Source organism: Rhea pennata, chromosome 2, assembly GCF_028389875.1.
Source record: "Rhea pennata isolate bPtePen1 chromosome 2, bPtePen1.pri, whole genome shotgun sequence".
Classification (NCBI taxonomy): domain Eukaryota; kingdom Metazoa; phylum Chordata; class Aves; order Rheiformes; family Rheidae; genus Rhea; species Rhea pennata.
The window spans coordinates 57,124,387-57,149,578 of record NC_084664.1 but is presented as its reverse complement, the minus strand read 5'-3'; the positions used below and the strand labels follow the sequence as shown (position 1 = coordinate 57,149,578).

At 41.0% G+C, this 25,192-nt stretch overlaps 1 protein-coding gene across 2 annotated transcripts in view; it reads left to right on the top strand.

The window, feature by feature from the left end:
* Positions 1–24,278, top strand: part of GLI3 (GLI family zinc finger 3) — a 211,881-nt gene extending 187,603 nt beyond the window's left edge. For both annotated transcript variants that reach the window (XM_062569587.1, XM_062569586.1), the window contains exons 12-16: positions 12,133–12,282; positions 12,874–13,038; positions 16,619–16,909; positions 20,158–20,485; positions 21,650–24,278. In XM_062569587.1, coding sequence (XP_062425571.1) covers positions 12,133–12,282; positions 12,874–13,038; positions 16,619–16,909; positions 20,158–20,485; positions 21,650–23,940 — 3,225 coding nt within the window. In that variant the 3' untranslated portion in view covers positions 23,941–24,278. The remainder of the gene's footprint in view (positions 1–12,132; positions 12,283–12,873; positions 13,039–16,618; positions 16,910–20,157; positions 20,486–21,649) is intronic.
* The last annotated feature ends 914 nt before the right edge of the window (positions 24,279–25,192 follow it).

Genomic DNA, 25,192 nt, shown 5'->3' with positions numbered 1-25,192 from the left:
ATTCAGTCCTGCAGAGAGCTCAGTGCGTTTGGACCCAATAGAGTTTAATGGGCTCTGCGCTGCCATAAGAGCCCATGAATGCAGAACAGCTCACAGAGTCAAGATCTGTGCATTGCAGCTAGGAGCAAGAGCTGGGATTTATCAAAACCAAACAATGTAGGGGGAGAATAGTTAATTTCTAGTTTAATATATACAGCAGGTCTGATTTCCATTGAAGTCAAATGAGTTATGGTGGCAGGAAGGAGGCCTATAGATTTTTGTCTTGTGCAGCAGTGTGGGAAAACATCCAAAGTATTTGGTTCTTCTACCTAGTGTGTGCTAGTATGTTTCTTACAAAACCAGGATGATATTTTCATTGTTCACAGTATTTGCAAATAAAACGAAATGTGTACGTTATTGTAATGCCTATTTGTGATGCCTTCCTTCTCAAATACTCTGGCAGGAGTTCTCTGTGGTACTTCCATGCCAGGTAGAAAAAAATAGAATATGTACTTTAAAGTGTGTTACACTAACATCTGCAGCAATGCTGAGAGCCTAGATGATCAGGGCTTGGACCTTTTGTGTGTGTGTGTGTGTGTGTGTGTGGGTGTGTGTGTAAGGCATGTTTTTCCCATATGTTTTTGTTAAAGATTGTACACAGCTGTATAGAGTTCATAAATGCAAAGAAGGAAGTCAGCCATTGTTCACATTGGATACTGCCTGTTAGGGAGTTTTAATGGGTTTTAACTTGGTTTTCCTGGAAATTCTTTAGCACTTGCACACAAAATCAATTTTTATCCCTAAATGCCAAGATCATGAGGCAGAAAATTCTGAAGTTGAGCCTCAGATGGCTTTCTGTTCTTCCATATTCAATCACTCCTAGAAAGACTCAGACAGTGCATTTTTCTGGGCAACATTCAGTGGTGATGACAGCGCTACTGAAGGGCTCTCATTCGTTTTCAGACTATTCTTTATCCTCTTCCTTATCCAACTGTAGGGGAATCTCTACCCCTTTTTTACACTACTGTTTTTACTAGATAAAGAGAGAAATGTGTAACAGAAGAACTGAGATCTGCTGGGAGCGTGGAAGTCCTTGTAACGAGAAGTTTTTCTCTCATAAGCTTACAGCAGGAGAAGGCTTTGTGCCTCCTCGCAGTCACACCACAGAGCTGTTACGTTTCGGCAGGAATAGTTCCTGCATCTCACTCTGGTACTCCCATCTGTAGCCAGCTCCCAGAAGGCCAGTGTGGAGAGTGTGAATGCCTACGTGTGTATGTGATGGGAGGTACAAGATGGAGAAAGAAGGAAAGAAACCAGGTGGAACAGGCTGAAGTCTAGATCATCTGTGCAGAGCAAGGGTATAGGACATGAGAAAAGACCACCTTCAGTCTTTATTCCAATGGAAAGGCCAGCATCGCAGTTTCACCACTTAGTCAGCAGTGGGTCTTAAAAACTTCAACAAGTGGCCTTTCTTCAGTCTTTCCTCCAGCTCTGTCCTCTTGAGGCCAAGTTTGGAATTCTTCTTCACTGGCACACACTTTGCCTGGCTTCTTTCACCCTCACCTTTTTTCCTCTCTAGTCTGTCTTGGGTCTTTCATTTCATGCTGCAGGTGCCAAATTACCATATTTTTTTTTAATGTGAACTTGACACACAAGATAGATTACTGGAAAATGTGGCTATGATTTGGGGACCTAAATGTGAAGAGCGTAGGAAATACAAAGTAAGACTACGCCAAACATGAGTATATAAGAAAGTGATTTGTGCACACAGCTGAAGTTCTGGTGAAGGTGACAGTTATAATGGGGTTACATATGTCAGGTTTCTTTTTCCAAAAGGGCTTACAACTGCTGAGGAACTTAGGCTGTTGGAAAATATTACCCTACAGCAAAAGGCCTTTTTTCCCCTAGGTATTGTTAGCTTAGCAGCTATATGCTCAGTGCAGCTCTCAAACTGTGGGGCCAAATATGCATCCAGAAAGGATGCAAGAATCACCAAGAAAAATGCAAAGCAAGTGGAAGGTGGAGGACAAGTCACCAGCACCTTCACGGAGGGGTAAAGCACGTGATACAAATGCAGGAAATTGTGCACTGGAGTCCCCTGCAGCAAGAGGCAGCTGGGAGTGCAGCTAAAGCAGAAAAATAATGGGGATGATGGGTAGGAGAAACTGGAGGGGAGAGCACCAGGAGTGGTGAGCTTGCAGCAGGCCCTTCTCCCCAGGTAGGAGCAGAGAGGGGGGCACTTCCCCTATGGGCTTCTGCATCCCAGCACCCCGATAAGTCAGTCATCCTCATGGTCCCCCCGTCACTTCTTTTCCCCTTCAGCAGCAGTTCTCAGGAGTACAGAGCATATCCTTGAAAGACAGAGGCATAAGCCAAAAAAAAAAAAAACTTTTTGAGAACAGCTAAGTGTCTGCCTTGTGGTTTCCACTTCTCATCACTTCACTACTGCAGTCCCCTCACATAGATGCAGTTAGTTCTGTTGTTGGGCAAGTCACAGGTTCAAGTGACTGAAGAGAGAGAGGTGGAGTAGCGTTTGGAAGACATGACAGGGTTTAGTTACCACAGCAGCATCTATTGAAAAATTATTTCCATATGTTTGAACAAACAAACAAAAAAGAGTAAAGAAAGCCTGAACTCTTATAGCATGCTAGTTTTGGCTATTAACCTCCCAGCTAATAATGTAAGAATTCATCTTTCAAGGAAGAGATGGCACTTGATTTTAGACTGTGTTATAGAGGGAGCATGAGAGAGAAAAGAAAAGCTGAGAACCATCAAAGTGTATTTTATACCATGTAAAAGTGGAACGATTAATGCCCACAACTTTGTGCTGATGTTCTGGCAGAATCTCATTTACTAAATTTTCAGTTTAAGGAAGTAAAGATGCAATTTCTGCCCATTGCTTTATAGGTATGGTTTTACACAGGAAATCAAGCGAGAGCTGTAAAATATTGTCCTGATGGAGCTACATTTCGCTGCTAACAGATTTAGCTATACTGTATGTGTGATTATAAATATATTAAATAAAACAAGAACAAGATGTGATCTTACTGAGAAAGAATCCTTGCAATATCCCGTGACTTCCATTCCCTTCACAGAATATCCGAAAGCCTCACAAAAAGCCGTCCAAAACCTGCAAACATAGATGCAGTATCCCTGACAGGGAATCAGTTCTCAGCCTGAAGAGCAAGCTGTGTTTGCTCCTTTGGTATTTTATCATACCCATACTGTATAACTACTGTATCAGAGATTAAAAGAAAGGTCATGCTGTATTATGAAAAGCTGTCTTTATTTTTAGGATTAGATAACTTTTCTCTTTCCCCCCACCCCCCACTGATTCTCTTTATGTCCTAAGGGCAGATCCTTTCTCTTGGGTCAGGAATGTAATAAGGCAGGTTTTCCTCTCTCCAGGATATTGTGTCTGTCTCACTGTGTTTAAATTGCCATAGAGAGCTCTTCTGAGCAAAATATAGTATTTTCTTTGTACAAAAGCCAGAGATTGACATATCCTTGGGGACTTCTCTGTCTTTAGCATTTAAACATACAAGTTGGATATGTTTAACTTATTGATAGGCAACAAAGACAACTACGGAATTTATTGTGAGAGAACAAAAGGAGAAGCAGAAAGAAAACATCTTTTTTTTCAAAAAAAGTTTCAGATTGAGACTTTAGTTGTTGATACTGAGAGACAACAAAAAAAAGCCAGACCTATATTTTCAGCTGAAGTGGGGAGGTGAGAAGAAAACAGTCCTGCTGGGTTGTGGCCTTTGAATTAGCATATGCCTCTTTATCAGTAATACAGCTCCACATTTCAAGAACAAAACTTCTCCAAACCCTTCCTTAAGAAATCCTTTGATTCACCGTAGCTTGGTTAAACAGTATGTGGGTCAAAAAACCTACAAAATGCAAATGTTTATTAATTATTATTAGTTCAACTGCTCTCCTTTTTGCATTCCATGCTTCCAAAGTTATTGGTCTCATGAGACAGGAACTTCTCTTCCTGTGTGTTGTATTGACTCCAGATATTTAATGCAGATTTTAAATACGGCTGTAGACCCAGGTCTTCTCCCAGTGGCAGCTGTGCTGGCCAAAGATAGCTGTTGACCGTAGCTGTTCATCACATCTGCTCGAGACTACAGTCCCGCTCAGTCTGCACCTCTCAGGAGAGAGCTCATTTGGATGTTGCAGTCAAAAGGTGCTGGGTTAGTCCAAGCCATTCTCACTGAGGCAAGTGAGGGAGCCGTTTACAAACTCTTGAGCCAGTAATGCTGGAAGGGCAGCAGCTTCTCTCGAATAAAAGGTGATGAGCTGTTACAGGGCAGAATTCTTTAGTTCCTCAGTGCATCCAGAATCTGCTGTGCGCCCCTTACCTGAGAGCAGAAGCAATGACTTTCAGAGGAATAATGAGGATAGAGAAGTTCTTTTGGCAGAGGACTTTGTGCTTCCTCCTGCCAAGAGCATTTAGGATCAACATCATTTCCTGGGGCAGAATACATGTGTTGCAAACGGTGTTCCTACTCAGGAAACAGAGTGAACTAAGCACTGTTCTCCAAAATGGTGCAAAAAGGCGGTGGTGGGTGAAAGGCAGGGGAAAAGCTTCTCAGTCAGAGTGGCAAGGTTCCTGATGGGCTGTCCCGGCTTCCTCCTTTCTTATTGTTTCTATCCTTTTCTTCCAGCTGTTGGTTTCCATGCCTTTCCCTGTTGTCCATGCCTTTCATTCCATTCCATCTCCTGTGGGCTTTCTCAAGTTACAAATCATCTTTTTTTTTTCAGTTGGCTTGGGCTTCTAATTTTGACCTTTCTCTTTTTTTTCATTGATGGCTATTGCCAATTTCTTAAGTAATAGAGATGGGAATCTAGAACAGTATAGTAATTAATGAGCTTCAGGTGTGAAGTCATCTAGCATGCGGAAGTGTTTTTTTTTTTTTTTTTTTTTTTTTTTTTGTCTTAGAATTGAACATTAACAGTTAGGTACACAAAATTCATGTGTTAAGTTTTTAAAATGGTTTAAGTTAAATTTCCTATTTTTCACATACTGCTTCCTGAAATAACCATTACTTTGAATGAAACTTTCTTTACTTAATGATTTTATTTTTTGGTAATGGAATGAGTAAAATCTTTCCAGTCATATTGGAGTTACAGACATTTGTGGTATATTTTTTATGCTCTTATAAAAGTGAAAATCCTCTCTCTTACATATAACCCCAAAATATCTGATTACTGAAATGTCGTGTATCACTAGTCCTCATTTAGGTTTACAGTCATGACCAAATTTGGGGGGCTGAAGGGGGCTTAATCTTTCGATAGTGGAAAACTTTGAAAACTAAGTATTGAGATTGAATGATAAAGATCAAAAACTATAGGGTGAGGGGTGCAGTATACAGACACAGTATTTATTGTATTTGTTATACACACAGGAAATTGCCATACAGTCCTTTTAAAGACCAGTTGATTTTAACTGGGGATATTCAATTTCAGCAAAGCTGTCAAAACTGTGGAGACATTGACCTGCTTTGGGCCAGATCTGTGGATTGCACAAAATGTCATATTGCTAATCGGCATTAGTAGAGATCTGTCACAACAGTATTTCTTAAATCTTCTATAAAGTATGCAAGACAGCAACAAGAACTGTAACAGAATAACAATAACTATATCCAAAGGAAAGGAAACAGGAACAGAGATAGTTATCTCAGTTTCTCCTCAGGCATGTGACTATACAGAAATACAAGCTTCTTAATGTATAGCTATAGCTTCTGTTTGGCTTTAGGAGCTGAAAGCAGCTTAAGCATTTATGCCACCATAAGAGTTTAAAGCAGCTTAAATGCTTCTTCCATCTTAGGAACTGAAAATGGCTTAAAGTACTTATACCACCCTAAGGACACGAGGTCAAATGCATGCTCTTCTTAATGCAAGAAGAAGGAGATGTTAGTATTTTGTTGTCTAACCTGTTTGTAACTGCAAATGGTCTTTAGCAGTGCAAGGACAGAAGGGATCCATACTTACTTTCCAGCAGATGAGAGTAAATTAAAATGCATGCGTTGTTCTAACAGAGAGTCGCAAAGGTTAGAGAAAGACTCAATTGCAGTGATTGGAATGTGTCTGAAAAGTCTGCTGGGGTTTTCACTCTACAGAGATGCAGGGTTTTTGCCTCGCCACAGTGGGATTTCTATTGTTGGAGGGTATTTCCTGCCTCACCAGGCCATCCTTTATATCCTGGCTCATCTACAGAGCTTTTGTCTGTCCATGTAGCCATGGATCTTGGAGTTAATCTTTATCAAGATGTTAATGAGATGGTAGGGAGGACTGGCTGATGTCATCTCTTAGTTGCCTGACTACCTAAAATGGTAGCGAGGAGCAGTGATGAACCATGGATTGCATCCCTGGGGAGTAAACAAGCATGGATACTAGCTAAAGTGTTGCCCTGTCACTTTTCTGAATGCTGGTATTCTTTATACAGTCAATCACTTAGGTGTCTCAGGAAGCTATGTGGGTCAAGACCTCAGAAGTATGCACACTACTCATGAATGGGTGATAAATTTCAGTGGGAATCAGTGACCTAAATACTTCCGTGAATATGAGTCTTAGCTTTCCCGGACTTTCAGTCTCTATCTCTAATGTGGCCATAGTAGTAGATATTATTTCCCAAGGTATTTCCCAAGGTTTGTTGTTAGGAGAGATACAGTAGCAAGCTATAAAATGCTCAGATGCTTTGCTAATGGTCTCAAGTAACTATCAAAAGCGAAAGAGATCTGTAATTACACCCTAGCAAGGTTAGGTAAGTTCAAATTCTGTTACTCAAAATTTAGTGAGCTCTTGGATACTTCATATTATTGTGGTCAGGAAGGTGACATTAGAACAGGTGAAGAGAAGGGCTGAGAGGACCACTGAGGCAGATTGGCCTGTGAGTGGCTATGCGGAACTTAGGGCCAAAATCATAGGCATGACCCAGATGTAGGAACTTCCACACGTCAAGCCAAAGTGGACTAAGAGAAGGATGTGAGGAATTGGTCTTCCTCCAGAAGACTAGAAAGAACTAGGTTGTTTAATCCAGCAAAAGAAGGCAGAGAGGACAGTGTTGCTGTAAATTAGTTAGGCAGTGAGAGGGAAGAGGAAAAGAGAAATAAACGCTATGGAGGGAAACAGAGCTATTTAAGCTGAAGGATAGTGTTGGCACAAGAACAAATGAGTATAAATTGGCTGTGAATAAATAGATGCTAGAAATTAAACAGTTGTTAACCAGCAGAGGAGTGAGTTCCTGGAATAGCCTTCCCCTGGGAACAGAGAAAGCAGAACACCAAAGTACTTAGAAGATGAAGCTTACTCTGTTCATGAACATGAGATTACGTGTAGTGAGGCTTACCATAGCGAGGGATGGACTTGACCAGGAATTCCCTTCCAATATCTAACTCCATATGGGCTTAGGGACAAATCTATATCCCCTGTGCAAAACACCTAAATAAAAGGGTGCTCCCTGCTGGACTTTCAGGTCAGGGACAACTAATCGCCTTCCAAACCAGCTTCAGAGCTATCCAGTGTGTTACTGCCGGACACAATCTCTGAACGTTTCCTCTGTGCAGCTTGTGGGCTCTCCAACTCCCTCGTGCAGCTGCAGGATAAGCTGTGTTTAGCAGCCATTCCTCTGCAGTGCCTCTTCGCAGCTTGCTCTTCATCTCATACATGGCAATTGCAGCAGCTATGCTGGTTTGAGGGCATTTATGAAGCAATACAGTTAAGGGAGAGATTTGCGCTAGGAGGCGATGATTTCAGTGTTTGTTCTGTTTGAAGTCAGTAGTGAGGTTTCACAAGGAGTTGCTTAACATCCACTTTTTAAACTCTTAAAATACAGGCAAATAATTGTGAGAAACTAAAAAAAAGTCTAAAATTGTATAGTTGAAATTAAAGTACTCTTCGGTGGTACTGATATTATGCTTTCCACGGTGTCACTAACTTCCGCACTGTACCAATACAGTGCAGTCTCTTCTCCGTTTTCCCCTAGCATGTTAGGATAGTGTGTTTAGGGTAAAAAGCAAAATTAGTGACTTTGCCCAATGTTTTCTGCTTTCTTCCCCAATAACACTTTGCTTTCAGATCCAATCTCAAATATAGCTGACAGTCATTCTTTTTCTGTTCCACCTCACTCCACTGCTGTGAAGGTCGGTTTTCCTGGTACTGTTTGACTACTGCAAGAACACATTTGGGCTCTGTTTATGTATTCAATAACTAATAGGCACCAAGCAATCAGTTTGAGTTGTTTGTGCATTCTTTTTTTTCTGAAAAACATGCTGAAGAGGAAATCAGACATGAAGATTGTGGCAGGACCTACCTCCAATGTCACCTTGAATCATCTATTACAATACGGAGTTGCACACCCAGTGTGCAATGATTATATAAGAACATGTACCTTTTAAGATGTTACCTTTCTAAATACTATTTAATATCATATAAACATTTATGTGTCCAGAACACTGTGGATTTTCCGATTGCCTGTATTTTTGGGGCTTTCCTGGTAGACTTGATAGGCCAAGTTCAGCCTTGATTTCAGTTGACTGACTGACTTTTTTTGCTTTGGAATTGAAAGCTATCTTAGAGCTCCCTCTCTCCAAAGCCATAGTATTTTGACACCAAAACCAGTATTTAGGTCAGCTCCCTTAGTTCATATTAGGGTATTTTGGAGCCAAACATTAGTAGCAAACCTCTAAAGAAAACCAAAAGAGCCAGGACAGATTGAAGGTTTGGTAGTTAGCGTTGAAATGGCATGAAAGTCATTGGTGTTCTGTAAATGACCCTTGCTTAGCAGATTCTTAGAACTGTGTGCAGTGGGAGATAGCTAGTAGAATTCCAGCTATTAAGGGTTCCCTTTCTTCAGGTCAGAAATTGTTAATACTACAGAGCTAGTGCTTCAGAGCCTTATGTTAGCAAACCTGACACCAGGGAGTAGTATCATTGGCCTTCATGTGTCTATTTACTGTAATAAGGATTACCAACATGAGTAAAACTTGCAGGTTTGGGCCTACAAAATTAAAAGAAAAGCCTTTTCACACCCTGAAACTGCATCAAAATTCAATTTCACTGGGAAAAAAAATCCCTCTGATCTAGTCCCTGGAATGTGACATTTCATGGGTGTAATAAGGTTACAAACAGATTATAAATTCAAACCCTATAAATCCTTATTGTACTGTACCAAAGCTTCTGCTTTGCATAATACTCTTATTCCAGACTGTTCTTTGTTTTACAAGCTCAAAACTATTCATTCTCCCTTATAATAGAGAGCAAGGAGTCAAAAACACCATGCAAAATCCAAAGGTAATTATCTGAGTCAAAGAACCTTAATGCCAGAGTTCGCAAACTTCTGCCATATCTAATTGCCGTTGTTTGCATTGCAAAAACTCTCTTCCTTGAAACATTTTGTAAATGATTGCACATTGTTTTCTGCCAAAGAATCCCAGTACAGGTTTAGTATGTGCTTCATTTGTGGTGTTCTGTCTAGGTGTCCATGGCAGATGGCTGGTCCATTTTTGGATCACAACTTAAGGGAGGGAGGGTATCTGAATCTAACACTACATGACTGGGGTGAGGAAAGCTGTGAACCTCATTAGCTAAGAGCACTGCTGAATTCTGTCATTGTCCTCTTGCTTGTGCTGATTTGATGTGTAGCAGTGTCTTCCAGATCAGTCTTTGAGTATTCAGGCAAGTTTATAGATCTGCTAAAATATCATCCCTCTGCCCACAGCAAGCGAGTAGCTCATCTGAGAACTAAGTAAATTATCCAGATTACTAGATGATGTAATGAGATCATTTCTCCTGGGCTTTGTGTGAAGATAGGGATCCTCAAGTTAAATGAGAACAAGATGGCTTCACAGGTGGGCTCCCAGATGCTGCATGGTACAACAGAGCAGTGTGGGGAAACAGTACAAAGAGGAGTTTGGTTGTAGGAAGAGCAGAGGGAATAGGAAAGGAGTGACAAAATAAGAGAGCAGGGCAGATGAGTAAGAAGAGAGAGAGTTAAGCAGTGACTTGAAGGTGATCACAAGATACTTGACAGATGAGCCAGTGGAGTGACTTACAGAGGTGGATAAGCTAGTCACCATCCTGGGCAAGCTTTTTTCCCAGCTGCCATTAGCATGGATGGGGGAGGCAGGTGGAGAAGGCAGTGCTATGCCTGTGAGAAGCGCTAGTTAGAGGATGCTTACACAGATCCTCAAGATCCTGAAGGCAGAAGGAGAAAGCTCATCTGCAGGGACAAAGAGGGAAAAGGTCTTACTGAGGATTCTTCTGTAAGAATGTCACAATGCCTGAGTGTCCATGCAGGACAGCAAGAGTAAAAGGAGGTGCAGTTTTGTTTCATAACAAAGAAGTGATCCAACCAGTCCTGAAATTCTAGAATCAAATAGAATGGCTAGCCAGTTTTATTTTGTTTCCTGCTGGGCCATATAAGTTGAATCAAACAGTTCACAGTCTGTATTATTTCTAGAAAGACTGGGCCAAAAATTACTTAAATGCATTGACATTTGTCCTGTTACTTCTTTTTCTTTCAGCAAATAAAAATGCACGTTAACCTCATTGTCTTGTTCTGATCTGATTTCAAAACACTGGGCATCTGTACACTTTCTGTACAAGCATACGTAATACGAATGGACTACAGAGATAGGCACTTGAAACATAAACTCCTACAGATTACATGTTATGTATTGTCCAGCACATCTGTTCTGTTCATATGCTCTATACTCCATCAGAACTTTTAAGAAACAATAAAGTTTCAAAAACAGAAAAAGAGCAGTCATCTTTTATAGGCAGTCCACATCTGTTTGCCATGGGGATGCTGTATAATTGTGAACATAAATGATTTTCTTTGGTTTTCTGATTGTTTTCAGGACTTTTGAAAAGATTGGGATTATCTTTTCTTGTGTTCTGGTATGAACTACTGACTTTCTGTATGCCTGACCTTTTCTGTGAGCTACTTATGGAGTAGATACTGATTTTTGTCTCTGTGCTACAATCAAGTATAAACTGTGGAAGAGTTTTATTACCTTAATTGAAATAATTGCATTTTCTGAGAGAGGAGGCCCTCTAGTGGCAGAAATAAAAACTACTATAGAAAGTAGAGTAATGGTTAAGTCACTGAGGCTGGGATTTCTTGAAGAGTGTCCAAGAGAATTCACCAACCAGTTCCTGTTGAAATTCCCTCCTTCGTGCACCGTTGAGAGTCCAGTTTAGGATGCTTTTGGTTCTTTATGAAACTGTGCAAAAATATATAAACAGTTAAACCTTAAAAAAAATATGTAACTTGAGGCTGGCCCTAATTCAACTGTCCATTTCTGCTCAGAAACACAGTCAGTGAGTTTTAAATCCATGCTTAAATGCTCTGCTGCTCTGGATCTTGCTGAAGGGATCAGAGCAAGCTACTCTTTTGGAAGAGTAAAAGACACAGCCTTAGCCTGGCTCTGGATACACTCACACAGATACCATATTGCGTATGTACCGTAGCGCGTGCACGCAGACATGACTGTCAGCAGGCTTAGGCTGGTGTTGTTCCTAGAGACTTTTTAGTAAAACTCAAGGAAAGCCATGCTTCATAGTGGCGAAAGCTGGCTTGATGGATGCTTCTGTGCCCAGAGTTTTTAGTTACTGGAGTATGTAAGGTTTTGTTCCACACAATGTGTGTGCTAACCTAACACATTTACTGAAATAAAATATGGGTAGTGGGGAGTGAGTTAAAAGATGTGTTTAGCGATTTTTGATTTTTGAGGTTGGAGGATGTGTTTTAAAGGCCTGGTTTTGTATACCTTATTCACATTGAGTAGCGCATAAGTGAGACTTCTCTGGTCCAAGAAAGCATTACTCAGTGTGAATCGTGTAAGTGGCACCATGCACGAGCTTGTCCAGGATCCATTTAACATTCTGTATCCCTGAAGCCTGATCCAAAGCCTATCAGTATCAGTAGAAACAAACTCACGTGCCTTAGTGGAATTTCTGAGAGATCTGCAGTTTGAAACCTGCAATCTCTTTGGAGCACAGACAGTCTTCTTGTTCTGTTTGTACCAAAAGTTTCTAGTTCACAGCTGAACTTCTGGTACTGCGCTTCAGCGCAAATTAACAGTAAGGCTAATGACGACGTTAAGTTTGTGTTAAGCTGTAATCTGTTCTCTACCTCACCAGCATATAAATAATGACCATATACATGGCGAGAAGAAAGAGTTTGTGTGCCGATGGCTGGATTGTTCCCGCGAGCAGAAACCATTCAAAGCCCAGTATATGCTGGTGGTCCACATGAGGAGACATACGGGGGAAAAGCCACACAAATGCACTGTGAGTAAATGCGGCTGAACTCCAGGCTTTGGCAGGGGAGCTGGGGTTACTCAGAGAAAAGAGCAGCACAGATGCTGTGTTCCCTGATTTCTTGCCCATCAGACATTTGTTGTGGAAAAGACTACCCTTACTGTTTTCTTATCCAGCTGGCCCAGAGGATAAGAACTTTAGGAGAGGGGAGCCACTGGATAATTTGGCCCTCTTCCTCAAGTTTAAAGTGCAAAGATTTCCCAAAAGGCATTATAAAATAGGGCTTAATTTGTTTAATTATTTAAGAACACTCTCTTACAGAGTTGCATCTGGATATTATTGCTGGCCACAGCATCCTTATGACTTTGCAGTGGATTTCTGTCTTAGATGAAGTACACAAATACTGTTCTTTCTTGTAAGAGGTTTGCCTAATGCTGGAAGCATTTTAACTTGAACTGTGATGGGTAAAATGAAAAATTCGGCAAATAAAACCAAAATTAAATTAGGCAAGGTCTTAGAACCTAGACCTTGGAAATTTTCTAAACTTCCACAAGTCAACCTTTACCACTTCTAGCAAGTGCAAATATTAAAAATTAATCCAGATTTAATTCTTGTCTGCAGTTTGAAGGTTGTACAAAGGCCTACTCCAGACTAGAAAACTTGAAAACGCACTTGAGATCTCACACTGGAGAGAAACCGTATGTGTGTGAACATGAAGGCTGCAACAAGGCTTTCTCCAATGCATCTGACAGGGCCAAGCACCAAAACAGGACTCATTCCAACGAGGTAAGTAATCACAGATTCCCCCCCAAAAAAAGAGTCACACAGAGCTACAATGTAATCATTAACAGTTTATTACGGAATATAGACAGAGAAGTCCTCAACAACCTGAAAGAATAAGTTCTAAATATCTCTCAGCAGCAAAATCAGTCTTTTTAGAGCCATGTGGAGGCTAAAGAGGCTCTTGGTCATTTTATTAAGCACAAGAGAAAGGGAGAGTTGAAGGAGTGATCTAATGGAAACGTGTGTTAACTGGGAAAAGATTTGAGTTGAAATGCAGGGATAATTTTTTCACTCAGAGATGGAGGGGCCTGTTCAGCCTGGAGGAGTACAGTAATCTTGTGTTGTTCTGTACTGACATCTGCTGGCTGCTAAGCAGCAGCTTTCACTCAGGGAGGAGTGGAGTTACAGTTGCATCTTCAGTGCAGGAGAGTGCACCCTGCTGTACACCTCCTGCTATCTGAGAGAGTAGGAGTGAAGACTGCCCAGGCACTCTGAGAGCAAGAGATTGGAAAATTTGGGTTCACCTTGAAGATCTGAAGTCTCCCTTTCCCGTCTTCTCTGTACTGTTTCATTCTTTCTTTCCATTCTGAACAGACCTCACCAGGTAAGGCTGCAGTAGAGAGAATTTGATCTTTCTTGAATAAACCAACTGTGGCAGTCACAGCTGTCTCCGAAACTCTCGGTGTAATGTTTCTTTGTTGCTATTTTATGTTACTGCCTTCCCCTCTTTCAGGAGTCACATCCTATTCATCCTCTGTCCCTCTTTCTGTTGCCCCATTTCAGGTTGCATAGGTCATTAGGTCATTTTAATAATCGCATATCTTGGAGGAGCCCATGCTGTCTCCTGTGCCCTGTGTTTATATTCCGTCTCCTCTAGCCTGAACCAGAAAGTACTGGAAGAACAGAACACACCAGCGTGCGTGCTGACTTCATGGACTGGAAGCACACTAGCTATACCCATTTCCACAAGACTTGTCTCTTTCTCTAGTTGTCTGTCAGGTCCATCACAAGCATTTGCTTGGGCTGACAAAATCTCCTAGAGGCATTATCTTCTTCACATCTCATGGTCCATGCAGCATTTCTGAGCCACAGGGGATGCAGACAGTGCTTCACATCTCTTGAGTTTACTCAGTCACTGGAGTGTGTGCTCTCAGTACACTGACCACTACACTAAAGCCCAAGAGCAATTTTGTGAATTGTCAGCAAAAGTAGGTAGAAGGAGGTTCACTAAATACTTGCCAATAGCTGACTGAGCTTCTATTTTGTTTACTCTCTGAACCAATTTGTTGTTACCTAGCTGATAAATAAGATCCACGTGAACCTGCAGACCTGTGCTCCTTGTTGTTTAAGATCCAGATTTCATGTCCAAGAGAGGTTATCTACTACACATCATTTCTGGTAGGTGCAGTGGCAAAGACAAATGAAAAAAATCCCCTTACTATTGTTTCACAAAGAAATGGACTAATATTCTTAGCCAACATAGACTAATGTAGTGCTGTGGACAACATCATAACCCCATCAGCACTTCCCTGTGGTGCCATTGTGATTGCAAGCAGGTAACCAGTAGACAGACTTGCAGACAGATCAGATAGCATGATACAGATCTGTCCTACATGTATGTAGAAAAAAACCTCATGATATATACTTCCATAGCTTCTTTAGAAAACCTGCCTCAATAGCTCAGCAATAATATTGTAATTTTTGCTCCCATTCAAGTCAATGTTTTTTTTTCTTTTTCACCCATTGACATTGGAAGCAGGCTTAGGCCTTAGAGATTAACAAGCTACATTTGTAAAGGCTCTGTAGTGCCATATATAAACAGACAGAGAACCACTTTAAGGAAGTGTGCTAAAGGAGCTCTTTTTTCTTGAGGGTTAGTATAAATCACAAAATATTTGGGGCTGGAAGACACCTTTGCTCAGGTCCACCCTGCTCAGGCAGAGTTGGCTGGAGCAGGTCACCCAGGATCATATCCAGCTGAGTTTTGAATATCTGCAAGGATGGAGACTACACAACCTCTCTGGGCAACTGTTCCAATGTTCAAACCACCCTCATAGTAAAGCACTGTGTTCTTGTGTTCAGATGGAGTTTCCTGTATTTTAATTTGTACCACTGTCTCTCATCCTGTCACTAGCACCACTGGGAAGAGTGCCAGTGGCCCCGTCTTCTTTATACCCTCCCATTAGATACTTACACACATTTATAAGATCCCCCTAGAGCCTTCTCATTTCCAGACTGAACAATCCCAGCTCTCTCGGCTTCTTCTCGTATGACAGATGCTGCCATCCCTTAATCATCTTTGTGGCCCTTTGCTGTACTCACTCCAGTAAATCCATGTCTCTCTTGTACTGAGGAGCCCAGAACTGGACCCATCACTCCCGATGTGGCCTCACCAGGGCTGAGTAGAGGGGAAGGATCACCTTCCTTCAATCTGCTGGTAATGCTCTGTCTAATGCAACCCACAATACCATTGGTCATCTATGGATGAGGGCACACTGCTGGTGCATGGTCACCTTGTTGTCTACCAGGACAGCTAGGTTCTTCTCTGCAGAGCTGCTTTCCAGTAGATCAGTCTCCAGCTTGTACAGGTGCATGGAGTTATTCCTCCGCAGGTGCAGGACTCTGTATTTGCCTTTGTTGAACTTCATCTCCTCGGTTCCTCTCTGCCCATCTCGCCAGCCTGTTGAGGTCCCTCTGAATGGCAACATAAGCATCTGATACATCAGCCACTTCTCCCAGTTTTGAATAGTCTGCAAACTTGCTGAGGGTGCATTTGATCCAAATAAGACAAAAAAAAACGGTTGTTTTTTGGAAACAGTTTAGTTGTAGAAGTGAATGATACTTTATTTCCTGAACAGTTAGTGTTTAAGAACTGTTCAACTGTTCCTGTCTATCCCAGCATAGTATAAGAACAAGCTCTTAATGAGATTATAAAGTAGTAAATTTGGCTCAGTAGCATAAATACTTCATTCTGTGCTGCTCAGTGAAGTAGAGAGATTCATAGACAAAGGCTGCTGGATTTAAAGAAAACGAATGAGTAGTTAAGCTAGTGGTAGTAGCATAATACTAGTACGTATATAGCACTGTACTAGTTCATATAGTTCAGTAGCAAAGTACTAGTTTGTATATTGCTGCAAGGAAAGAATGATTATAGAATTGAATCCTATGCTTTGGCATTTAAACTAGTGGTCTGAAGAGGCCAGAAGAAGATGTCTCCCTTGGATATTCCCGTTGAATGTCCCAGCATATTTTGAAGGGGAACTTCAAGGAGCAGGTACAGTGTATATCAGAAACAGGATGTAAAACTACTGACAGGGATGGGCAGCATAGAAAATCAGTGCAGTCTTCATAAACTGCCACAGCTCTGTTGACTCCACTGCAATGATAAATCAAAGCTATGCCTGTTCACATCATGAGGGGCTCTACCCTCTGTTACCTATGCAGCATTAATTCTAGAGGTATAAATTAGACAACAAATTCATTGTGAAAATATGTAACTGTATTAGTGGCTGTACTCTGAGGAGTTCTTCAGAAGTCCCGCCTGGAATTAAATCTGATTTAAGTGTTTATCCTGACTTGACAGAAACCATATGTTTGCAAGATACCAGGCTGCACTAAGCGCTACACAGACCCCAGTTCTCTTCGGAAACATGTGAAGACTGTGCATGGCCCAGAGGCACATGTCACCAAGAAGCAGCGGGGAGATATCCACCCGAGGCCTCCACCACCAAGAGACCCAGGCAGCCATTCTCAGACCCGATCACCAGGCCAGCAGACTCAGGGTGCAGTTGGTGAGCAGAAGGACCTCAGCAACACTACCTCAAAGCGTGAAGAATGCCTCCAAGTGAAAGCGGTCAAGTCAGAAAAACCAATGGTATGCAACATACCGTGCCATTCCCTTCTTCTTTTTTCTTATTCTCATCAGTTAATAATCCCTTTATAAAATGCTCGAGCCCATAAACTCTAGCTCAGAAGTTTGTGTCTTGTGAGGTTTTCTTTTTCATTTACATTATAAAATGTTTTTAAAGCTATATGAAATTACAAATAAACATATCTAGTCTGTGTAATATGCAGTAAGTGCAGTGTTGGCAATTCTCACAATAATTGTTTCTGTTAAAACTCCGTTTTTTGGAATCGACATATTATGAGAAGATATCTCATTTTTTAAAAAGGCAAAATTTTCCACTCTCCTCTTTGCAGTAAAAAGTTAGAGAAACTGAATCTTGCAGGCTCAAAACCAGAATACAAATAAAACTGAGTCCAAAATAGTATGTTGATGGTATTTCTGGTGATAATTTTAGGAAAACTTGGGGAAACTGTTGGTTTTCAGGAGTTTGAGATTGGCAGATCTGTACTTAAAGAGTAGATTAAACTGAAGCATGATAAAGTGCCTGACTTCAGTAGCAGGAGGATATCTCTTAAGTCATTGGATCTCTATTGCGAAGTGATTTTTTAGGTTAATTAAATACTTAATTCAGCTTAACCTGGTTAAGTTCATTCCCATTTAACCTTAATTAAAAGTCTTTGAAGGCCTTTTCACTGGTTTAGCTCAATGTATTGCATTAAATCAGTACAACCTCTAATGCTGAAAGCTCCCTATTCCTCTTGGAACTTCCTAGTAATATTTATTCCATTTTTTGACCTACTATATTAAATAAAGAAGTTTTTTCTTTCATATGCCTGTATCTCATCATCCTCTCCTCAAGGGATAAAACTAGCAAGGTTTTAACATCCTCTTCCACAACTAGGCAATACAATTCATCTGAACTCAGCTTTTGGGAACTACAAATATAAACCCTCCAAATTCTGCTCATGAGGTTAATCTTCATGCTGCAATTTCAAACTGACTGCTGATTGAAATATGAGTAACTGCCATATTGCCGTATTGTGCCTATTCCAAATTGTAGAATAATAATCCTCAGTTCATAAACTTCCAAGGGCTTAAAGTTAACTTTTGTTGAAGTTTAAAGTAGATCCTCTGCTGTCTATGGTAATAATTACCTTAAATTACAAAGGAACAACACCTACTCCCTCTTGCTTAGGTAGGTAAATCCTTAGTGTTAGTGAGCTGTGTTGAGCTGTTGAGTACAATTGGTTTTAATATGAATAAAGTTTGCAGGAGAGGAGCGTTAATTTGGTTAATTTGGTTGCTTACATATATATAATATTTCTCACTGAAGATCTTTTTAAAAATAGTTAATTTTCTGTATTTCTTGTTTTTCATTGCTTGTGTGAATTAAGATATACCTACTATTTTTCAACTAATCCAATGTCTCTTCTGTCTGATGCTCTTAAATGTCATGTTTTAACTTCCTAAGGACAGTGGGTAATAAGGTGAGGGAATTTTTACTTCTCTGCTGTTTTTCTTATTGCAACATTATTTCTGTCTTTATTTTAGCCTTCTGCCTGTTATCCAATCATTCTTTTATTTAGTAACGTGCAATCCATCAAACTCATTCCCAAATGTAGTGTGCTGTGAGTATTTTGTAATGCTTGACATGTGCAAAATCTGGTTTGCCTTCGTGAAATGTCTTCCGTTATGTCTGCACCTTCCCCTCTAGATGAGATACCATTTATTTTTGTGTTGCGCACCTGGAGATACATGTTCCCATACTTCTATAACGTACCTTAGTGTGATCTTGCCATGTGGCTACAAGAACAGGCTTCTGACCATTAGCACTCTTCTCCCATCTGGCACGGAGCTATTGTCCACGAGCACTAGTTCTTGTCCCTGCGATAACGGTTCCTTATATTCTTGTCATCAAATCTGCCATGGCTGGGATTGGGAAATCAACTTAGTCAGGCCTCATAAACTCTGAGTATTATCATTCAGATTAGAAATAATAAAAGTTACTGAACTTTAAGGTACTCCTCAGCGACATACAAAGCCACAGTACTGCCATGAATCTGGATCTTCATTCACTGATGTTTAAAGTGAGAGCCACCACTGCTGCCTCAGAAATTTCAGTTAGCATTTATCAGTAAGAACTTGCATAAAAATCACAGGCTGGCAGAAAAGAATGCAAAAAGAACGCAAAAAGCAAAATACTTATATGAAACTGTTCTTGAGAGCAGAATGCTACTGCATGCCCCACAGATGACCACAGATTTTTAATCACACTGATAAAATGTACAATAAGATTTTACTTGTAGAGACTTCTGTCTGTCTTGCTATCTGTTTGTCTGTCAGTCTATCTGAGTTTTAGTTTGTCAAAGGAATTTCCACATTGTTTTATGAGAGCCTTATGAGTAATAAAATAAATTAAGCCTGTATTTCCCCCCATCAAGAATTCTGCTACAAAAAATAGACACCTGGGAACACTGTCTGTTAAGAAAGGAGATGATATTGTGGCAGGTTTATATCTCCATAGATTAGCAGGCTGTGCTGTATACTTAGAAGATTTCTTAAATTCTAATGAAACAAAGGATTTGAGCCAGTAGATCATCATCTTCCTGAGTCAGTGCAGAGATGGTAAGTTAGACTGTACTGCTAGGGTCTTTCAGGAGACTGATAATATGTTACAATATTTTTGCATTGATGCTTTGTCCTTATTCTGCTTCATGCCAACATTTCAGGCCAACAGCTGTTTGTAACAGTGAGCCTAAAGCCTGGAAAATACTTACTTTAGACACAAGTTTAATTAAAAAAAAACCAAATTCCAGTATTGTCGTAATCTTGTTTGTTTGTTTGCTACAAGCCTAGCACTGTAAATAAGGCCTTTTGACGTGGCTGCATTCTGATTTTGTTTATCAACCTGCAGTTTTACTTGGCAACAGCACATACCCAAAATATGGATATCCATCCATACATGCTCACAAACTGTATGAAGTGATACAAGCAATTTTGAGGGTAGCTGAAATAAATGATTGATACAGTTGTAATTTATTCTCTCAGCAAGATACTAAAGTGCATTTTAAGGTTTGCAGTGGCTTTCATTGTAATTAAAATCAAGATTCTAGAAAGCCTCTTAATGAGTGATCACTGTCATCATGTAAAGCTAAACTTTTCTTTATATTGTTTTCCTTTCACTCTGTTTAGATCCACATTTGTTGCAAGTACTTTGTTAGCATTTTCTTTTGCTTAATTGTAACGGTCCTTTGTTTCTCACTTCATTCCAATAGACATCTCAGCCAAGCCCTGGTGGTCAGTCTACATGCAGCAGCGAACAGTCCCCCATCAGCAACTATTCCAACAATGGGATCGAGCTTACTCTGACCGGTGGCGGTAGTGTAGGAGACCTCAGTGTCATCGATGAAACCCCAATCATGGACTCTACCATTTCCACAGCCACCACAGCACTTGGCTTACAGGCCAGGAGGAATATGACAGGGACCAAATGGATGGAGCAAGTCAAATTAGAAAGGTTGAAACAAGTTAATGGAATGCTTCCAAGACTGAACCCCGTTCCACCTTCTAAAGCCCCGACCTTGCCACCTCTCATAGGAAATGGTGAGATACGCATAATGGGAGTGATAACACTTTTTGTCCTTGAACTCATTGCTTGCTAGTTCAGTCTTGCAAACCTTACAAAAGAGCAGCATAACTTACGAAATTCAGCAGCTGCAAGAATGGTCCTTAAAGTGAGCACTATTTGTTCATCTGCTCATTACAAATCCTGCTACCCACCCCAAGAGAGGTCTGATAATCCCTATCTTATAGCGATGGAGCCAGCAGGGCATCCAAGTATTTCATAATTGAAATACTCCCTATGTTTGGACCCAAGATCAACAGAATCTTGTCTACTTTTTAGGCAGATGAGTTGAATACCTAGCACTGTATTGTATGGGAGTCTTTCAGGTGAGGCCTTAACAAGTCACCCTTTGCATAGATATGTTAGGCTGCCTTTTTAAATAAACTTCATGATGATCTATGTTTCCAAACATTCAAGTAACTGTATGTACAGATACTACTGCTACAGAATACAATTATCTATGAATGGCAGCAAGACAGAGTCAGTGCTGAGGATCCATAGCTATTTTTGTACAAGATGGTGCTCATTGCCGAATATATATCCCCTCTGCCTCTTCATCATCTACAGTATACCTGTAGATTTCTGCTGTCCACCCAGCAGTGGCTGTTTATGTTTTCTGAAACACATTTAAGCAAAAGAAGCTATGTAAAATTAAGAAATGCTTATTTACTTATAAAATAAAACAAGGAAACCAGCAAGGGTGTTTTGCAGTTGTTAGGGATTATTTCAAAAATATTTCAAGAAGTCTTAGCAACGACCTTGAATAGTCTCCAAATTGTCTGGTTAGCTATTCCATGCAAATGCCTGTTCAATTGTATTTTGCCTATAATGTGTTCTTCTGGCACATCAGTCAGCACAGCTGCACTGAGGGCCAGGGTACTACACCGGCTGATGACAGTTTGTGGCTATGGCCTGTAAATTCTGTGGTAGGGTTCATGCTGAAATGTAACCTTTGAGTTTCCAGATTAACTTTTAACCAAAGAACACAGTTTTTATCCCTACTTCTTTCAATAAATGGTGCTGTTATGATTTCCTGTGATCATACAGGCATTTCCTTATATGCCCCTTACTTCCTTACTGAGTGTTTTCTATAGCAGTTTCTGGACAATGTCTGTTTGTTTATCTGTGATTTTTACCTCCAGGTACCCAGTCAAACAGCAGCTGCAGTGTAGGAGGATCCATGACTATTCTACCAAACAGGAATGAACTTTCAAGTATGGACATCACCGTGTTAAACATGCTGAACAGGAGGGACAGCAATACTAGCACAATCAGTTCAGCCTACTTGAGCAGTCGCAGATCCTCTGGAATCTCACCTTGCTTTTCCAGCCGGAGGTCCAGCGATGCTTCCCAGGTGGAGGGAAGACCTCAAAACGTGAGTGTTGCAGACTCCTATGACCCCATCTCGACAGATGCCTCCCGGCGTTCCAGTGAAGCAAGCCAGTGTGATGACCTCCCAAGTCTTCTCAGCCTCACTCCAGCCCAGCAATACAGGCTGAAAGCTAAATATGCAGCAGCTACTGGTGGACCCCCACCAACTCCACTGCCTAACATGGAGAGGATGAGCCTCAAAACAAGGATGGCACTCTTGGGTGACTGCAGGGAGTCTGGAGTATCTCCGCTACCTCCAGTGAATGCCCCTCGAAGATGCAGTGATGGTGGGACAAATGGTTACAGCAGGAGGCATTTTCTATCTCACGATGCTCTAGGAAACGGGACAAGGAGAGCCAGTGATCCGGTAAGAATGGTCTCCGACAACCTCTCTGTCCCTAGAGTCCAGCGTTTCAACAGTCTTAATAGCTTTAATCCTCCTGCTTTGCCTCCATCCTTGGAAAAGCGCAACTTTGTTCTTCAGAACTACACCCGTTCTGAGGGTAGTGTCTTCCGTGGCTTCAGCTCCCCTTGTCCTCCGAGTATCAGTGAGAACGTCGCTCTGGAGGCTGCTACGATGGAAGCAGGTGGCAGTTTGAATGATGAGGATCTTCTGCCAGATGATGTGGTTCAGTATTTGAATTCCCAGAACCAGGGCATGTACGACCATTTGTTGAACAATGTCCTAGACAACAACAAAATGCATCACAGCTCAGTGTTAGGAAACAACAACCCCAGCAACTTCAACCAAGTCCCTCCGCCAAGCAATCAACAGGCAGGCTCTGAGGCAAACAAGAGCGACTTGCCAATTCAGTGGAATGAAGTAAGCTCAGGAAGTTCTGACTTATCTCCTTCAAAACTGAAATGTGGTCAGCGCTCAGCAGCGCAGCAGACTCGAGCTTTTGGGCTGTATAACAATATGATGGTTCAGCAGCAGAACCTGGAGAGAAGCAATGCCGCCCAGCAAAATGGCTATCAGAACCTGATGGAAAACAACAGTTCCTACAGTTTACAGCAAAATGCAGTTCTTGGCAGCAGCACTGGTAATTCTTTCGACATACAGCCCAGTAAACCTTATGGTGAAAGCATCAGCAGGCAACCAATGATTTCTGGGGCAATGGACAATTCCTGTACCATGGCAGTTCAAGGGCAGAAGCTGAGAAACAGCAACATGCCAGTGAATGGAGACCAGCAAAATTTTGGTCATCCCATGGCATCCAGCAATCAAGCCACCAGCATGGCAAATGGAATGCAGAATGGAAATATGATAGAACAGGAATATTTGCAAAATCAACCAGTTGGGGATGGCATTCATTACCAGGGAGTCAATCAATCCAGTCATATGATATTAGGGCAGGTTAGTCCTACCTCACAAAGCAGTCTGTACCAAGGGCCACAGAGCTGTCCACTAGTGTCTCACAACATTGGTAGCCAGCCGTCAGGTTTGTTGGTGGCCAAAGGTTACCAACCGTGTGCTAATTACAGTGGCAACAGGCGGCAAAATGCATTGAGAAACAACCTGGCACAACAGCAAGGACACATAAGTGATGGCAACCAGATGTACAGGGTAAACACCATTAAGATGGAGATGCAAGGTCAATCACAGCAGTTCTGCTCTAATGCGCAGAATTACTCTGGTCAGTTATATGACCAAACCACAGGCTTCAGCCATCAAGCTATGAAAACAGGTTCTTTCTTTGTTTCGGAAGGTAACTGCCTGCTGCAGGGGACTGGTACTGCAAACTCATCCGAGCTTCTTTCCCCAGGGGCTAACCAAGTGACGAGCACAGTTGACAGCATTGACAGTAACAGCCTAGAAGGTGTGCAGATTGATTTTGATGCTATCATAGATGATGGGGACCATGTCAGCTTAATTTCAGGAGCCCTGAGTCCGAGTATCATTCAGAATCTCTCACGCAATTCCTCACGCCTCACCACTCCCCGAGCGTCTCTTACATTCCCAGCTATGCCTGTAAGCACAACCAACATGGCTATTGGGGACATGAGTTCTTTGTTGACCTCACTTGCAGAAGAAAGCAAGTTTCTTGCTGTTATGCAATAGACATGATTAAAAAAAAAAGCTTAGGAGATAACAGATGAAAAAAAAGACTCATATTTTTTAGTTGTGTATGTATTTTAGCAATCTCATCTCACCTAAATGGGATGTGTTTCAAGTATATTCCTTTTATGGAATAAGGACTCTGAAAACCCTAAAGTGTTCTAGGGAGAAACTGTCTTCCATTTCAGTTTTGAATCAGTATTGCTACACCCATTCCCCCTCCCTCCCTCTTCTCTCTTGCTCCCTTTTTGAATGTCTGTATGCTTCCTTTTTCTGTTTTTTATTGTAAACCAATGTAAACGTGTGAAGTGCATGTTTTTGTTTTGTTTTTTGTTTTTTTTTAAAGAAAGGTCTGATGAAATGACTTTGCAATTTTCTGTTACTCAAAAGAAACTCAACCTTGTACAATTGTTGCAGTTTTCCCCCGTAAATCCATAGGCACAGAATAACCAGGCACAAAATGAAGTGGACATGGAAGAAATCCTTTCTTCATACATTGGATACATTGCATTGTGGTGGACAACTGATTTAGAATGCACTGCTGTAGTACCCCTAGGCAGTAGTTTCAGAGTGGTGGGACACAAGAAATATGAAGTTCAATCAAATAAGGAATGTAAAACAACCAGCTGTTTGATCCCAAGCAAATGTTTAAGGTTTTTGTAAGCACACATACACAGATATCACTGCCTTGCATAATGATGCGAAAATTGTGTCATATGTGTGTTTAACCCATTTCAGGGGAAAGGGAGACCAGAAAGATATTCTTAGTACCATACATTCACATTTAATTTGATACTCCATTTCTTCAGCCCTCTTTTTTAAATGACTGGAGAGCACAATTATACGCGTGTTTGGTGATTTGGGTAGTCTGTAATTCCTTCACTGCATGACACATTCTTGGAGGTAGGATCAGAGTCTCATTGTGGAGTATTTCACACAATGAAATTCCAGTATTCCATAGTGTGGAATGATTTTTTCGTTTGTTTGTTTAAATGCAAATTATTGAGATGTATAAGTTGCTGAGCCATTAGTTCTCATTCACAGTAATAATTTATTTGCCAGAACTGGCTTGTAGACCCCTTCTAGCAAATACAGCTTCACAGATGGATTATATGTTTTAAAGACTATAAATGCCCATTAGCATAACACATTTACAGCTTCAAAAGCATCATGGAGTTGGTATGTAAAACCAGTAAAAAATAAAGGAATGGCTTCATTCTCAGAGCGGCCAAACAAATCAAAGTGATTGCAAGTA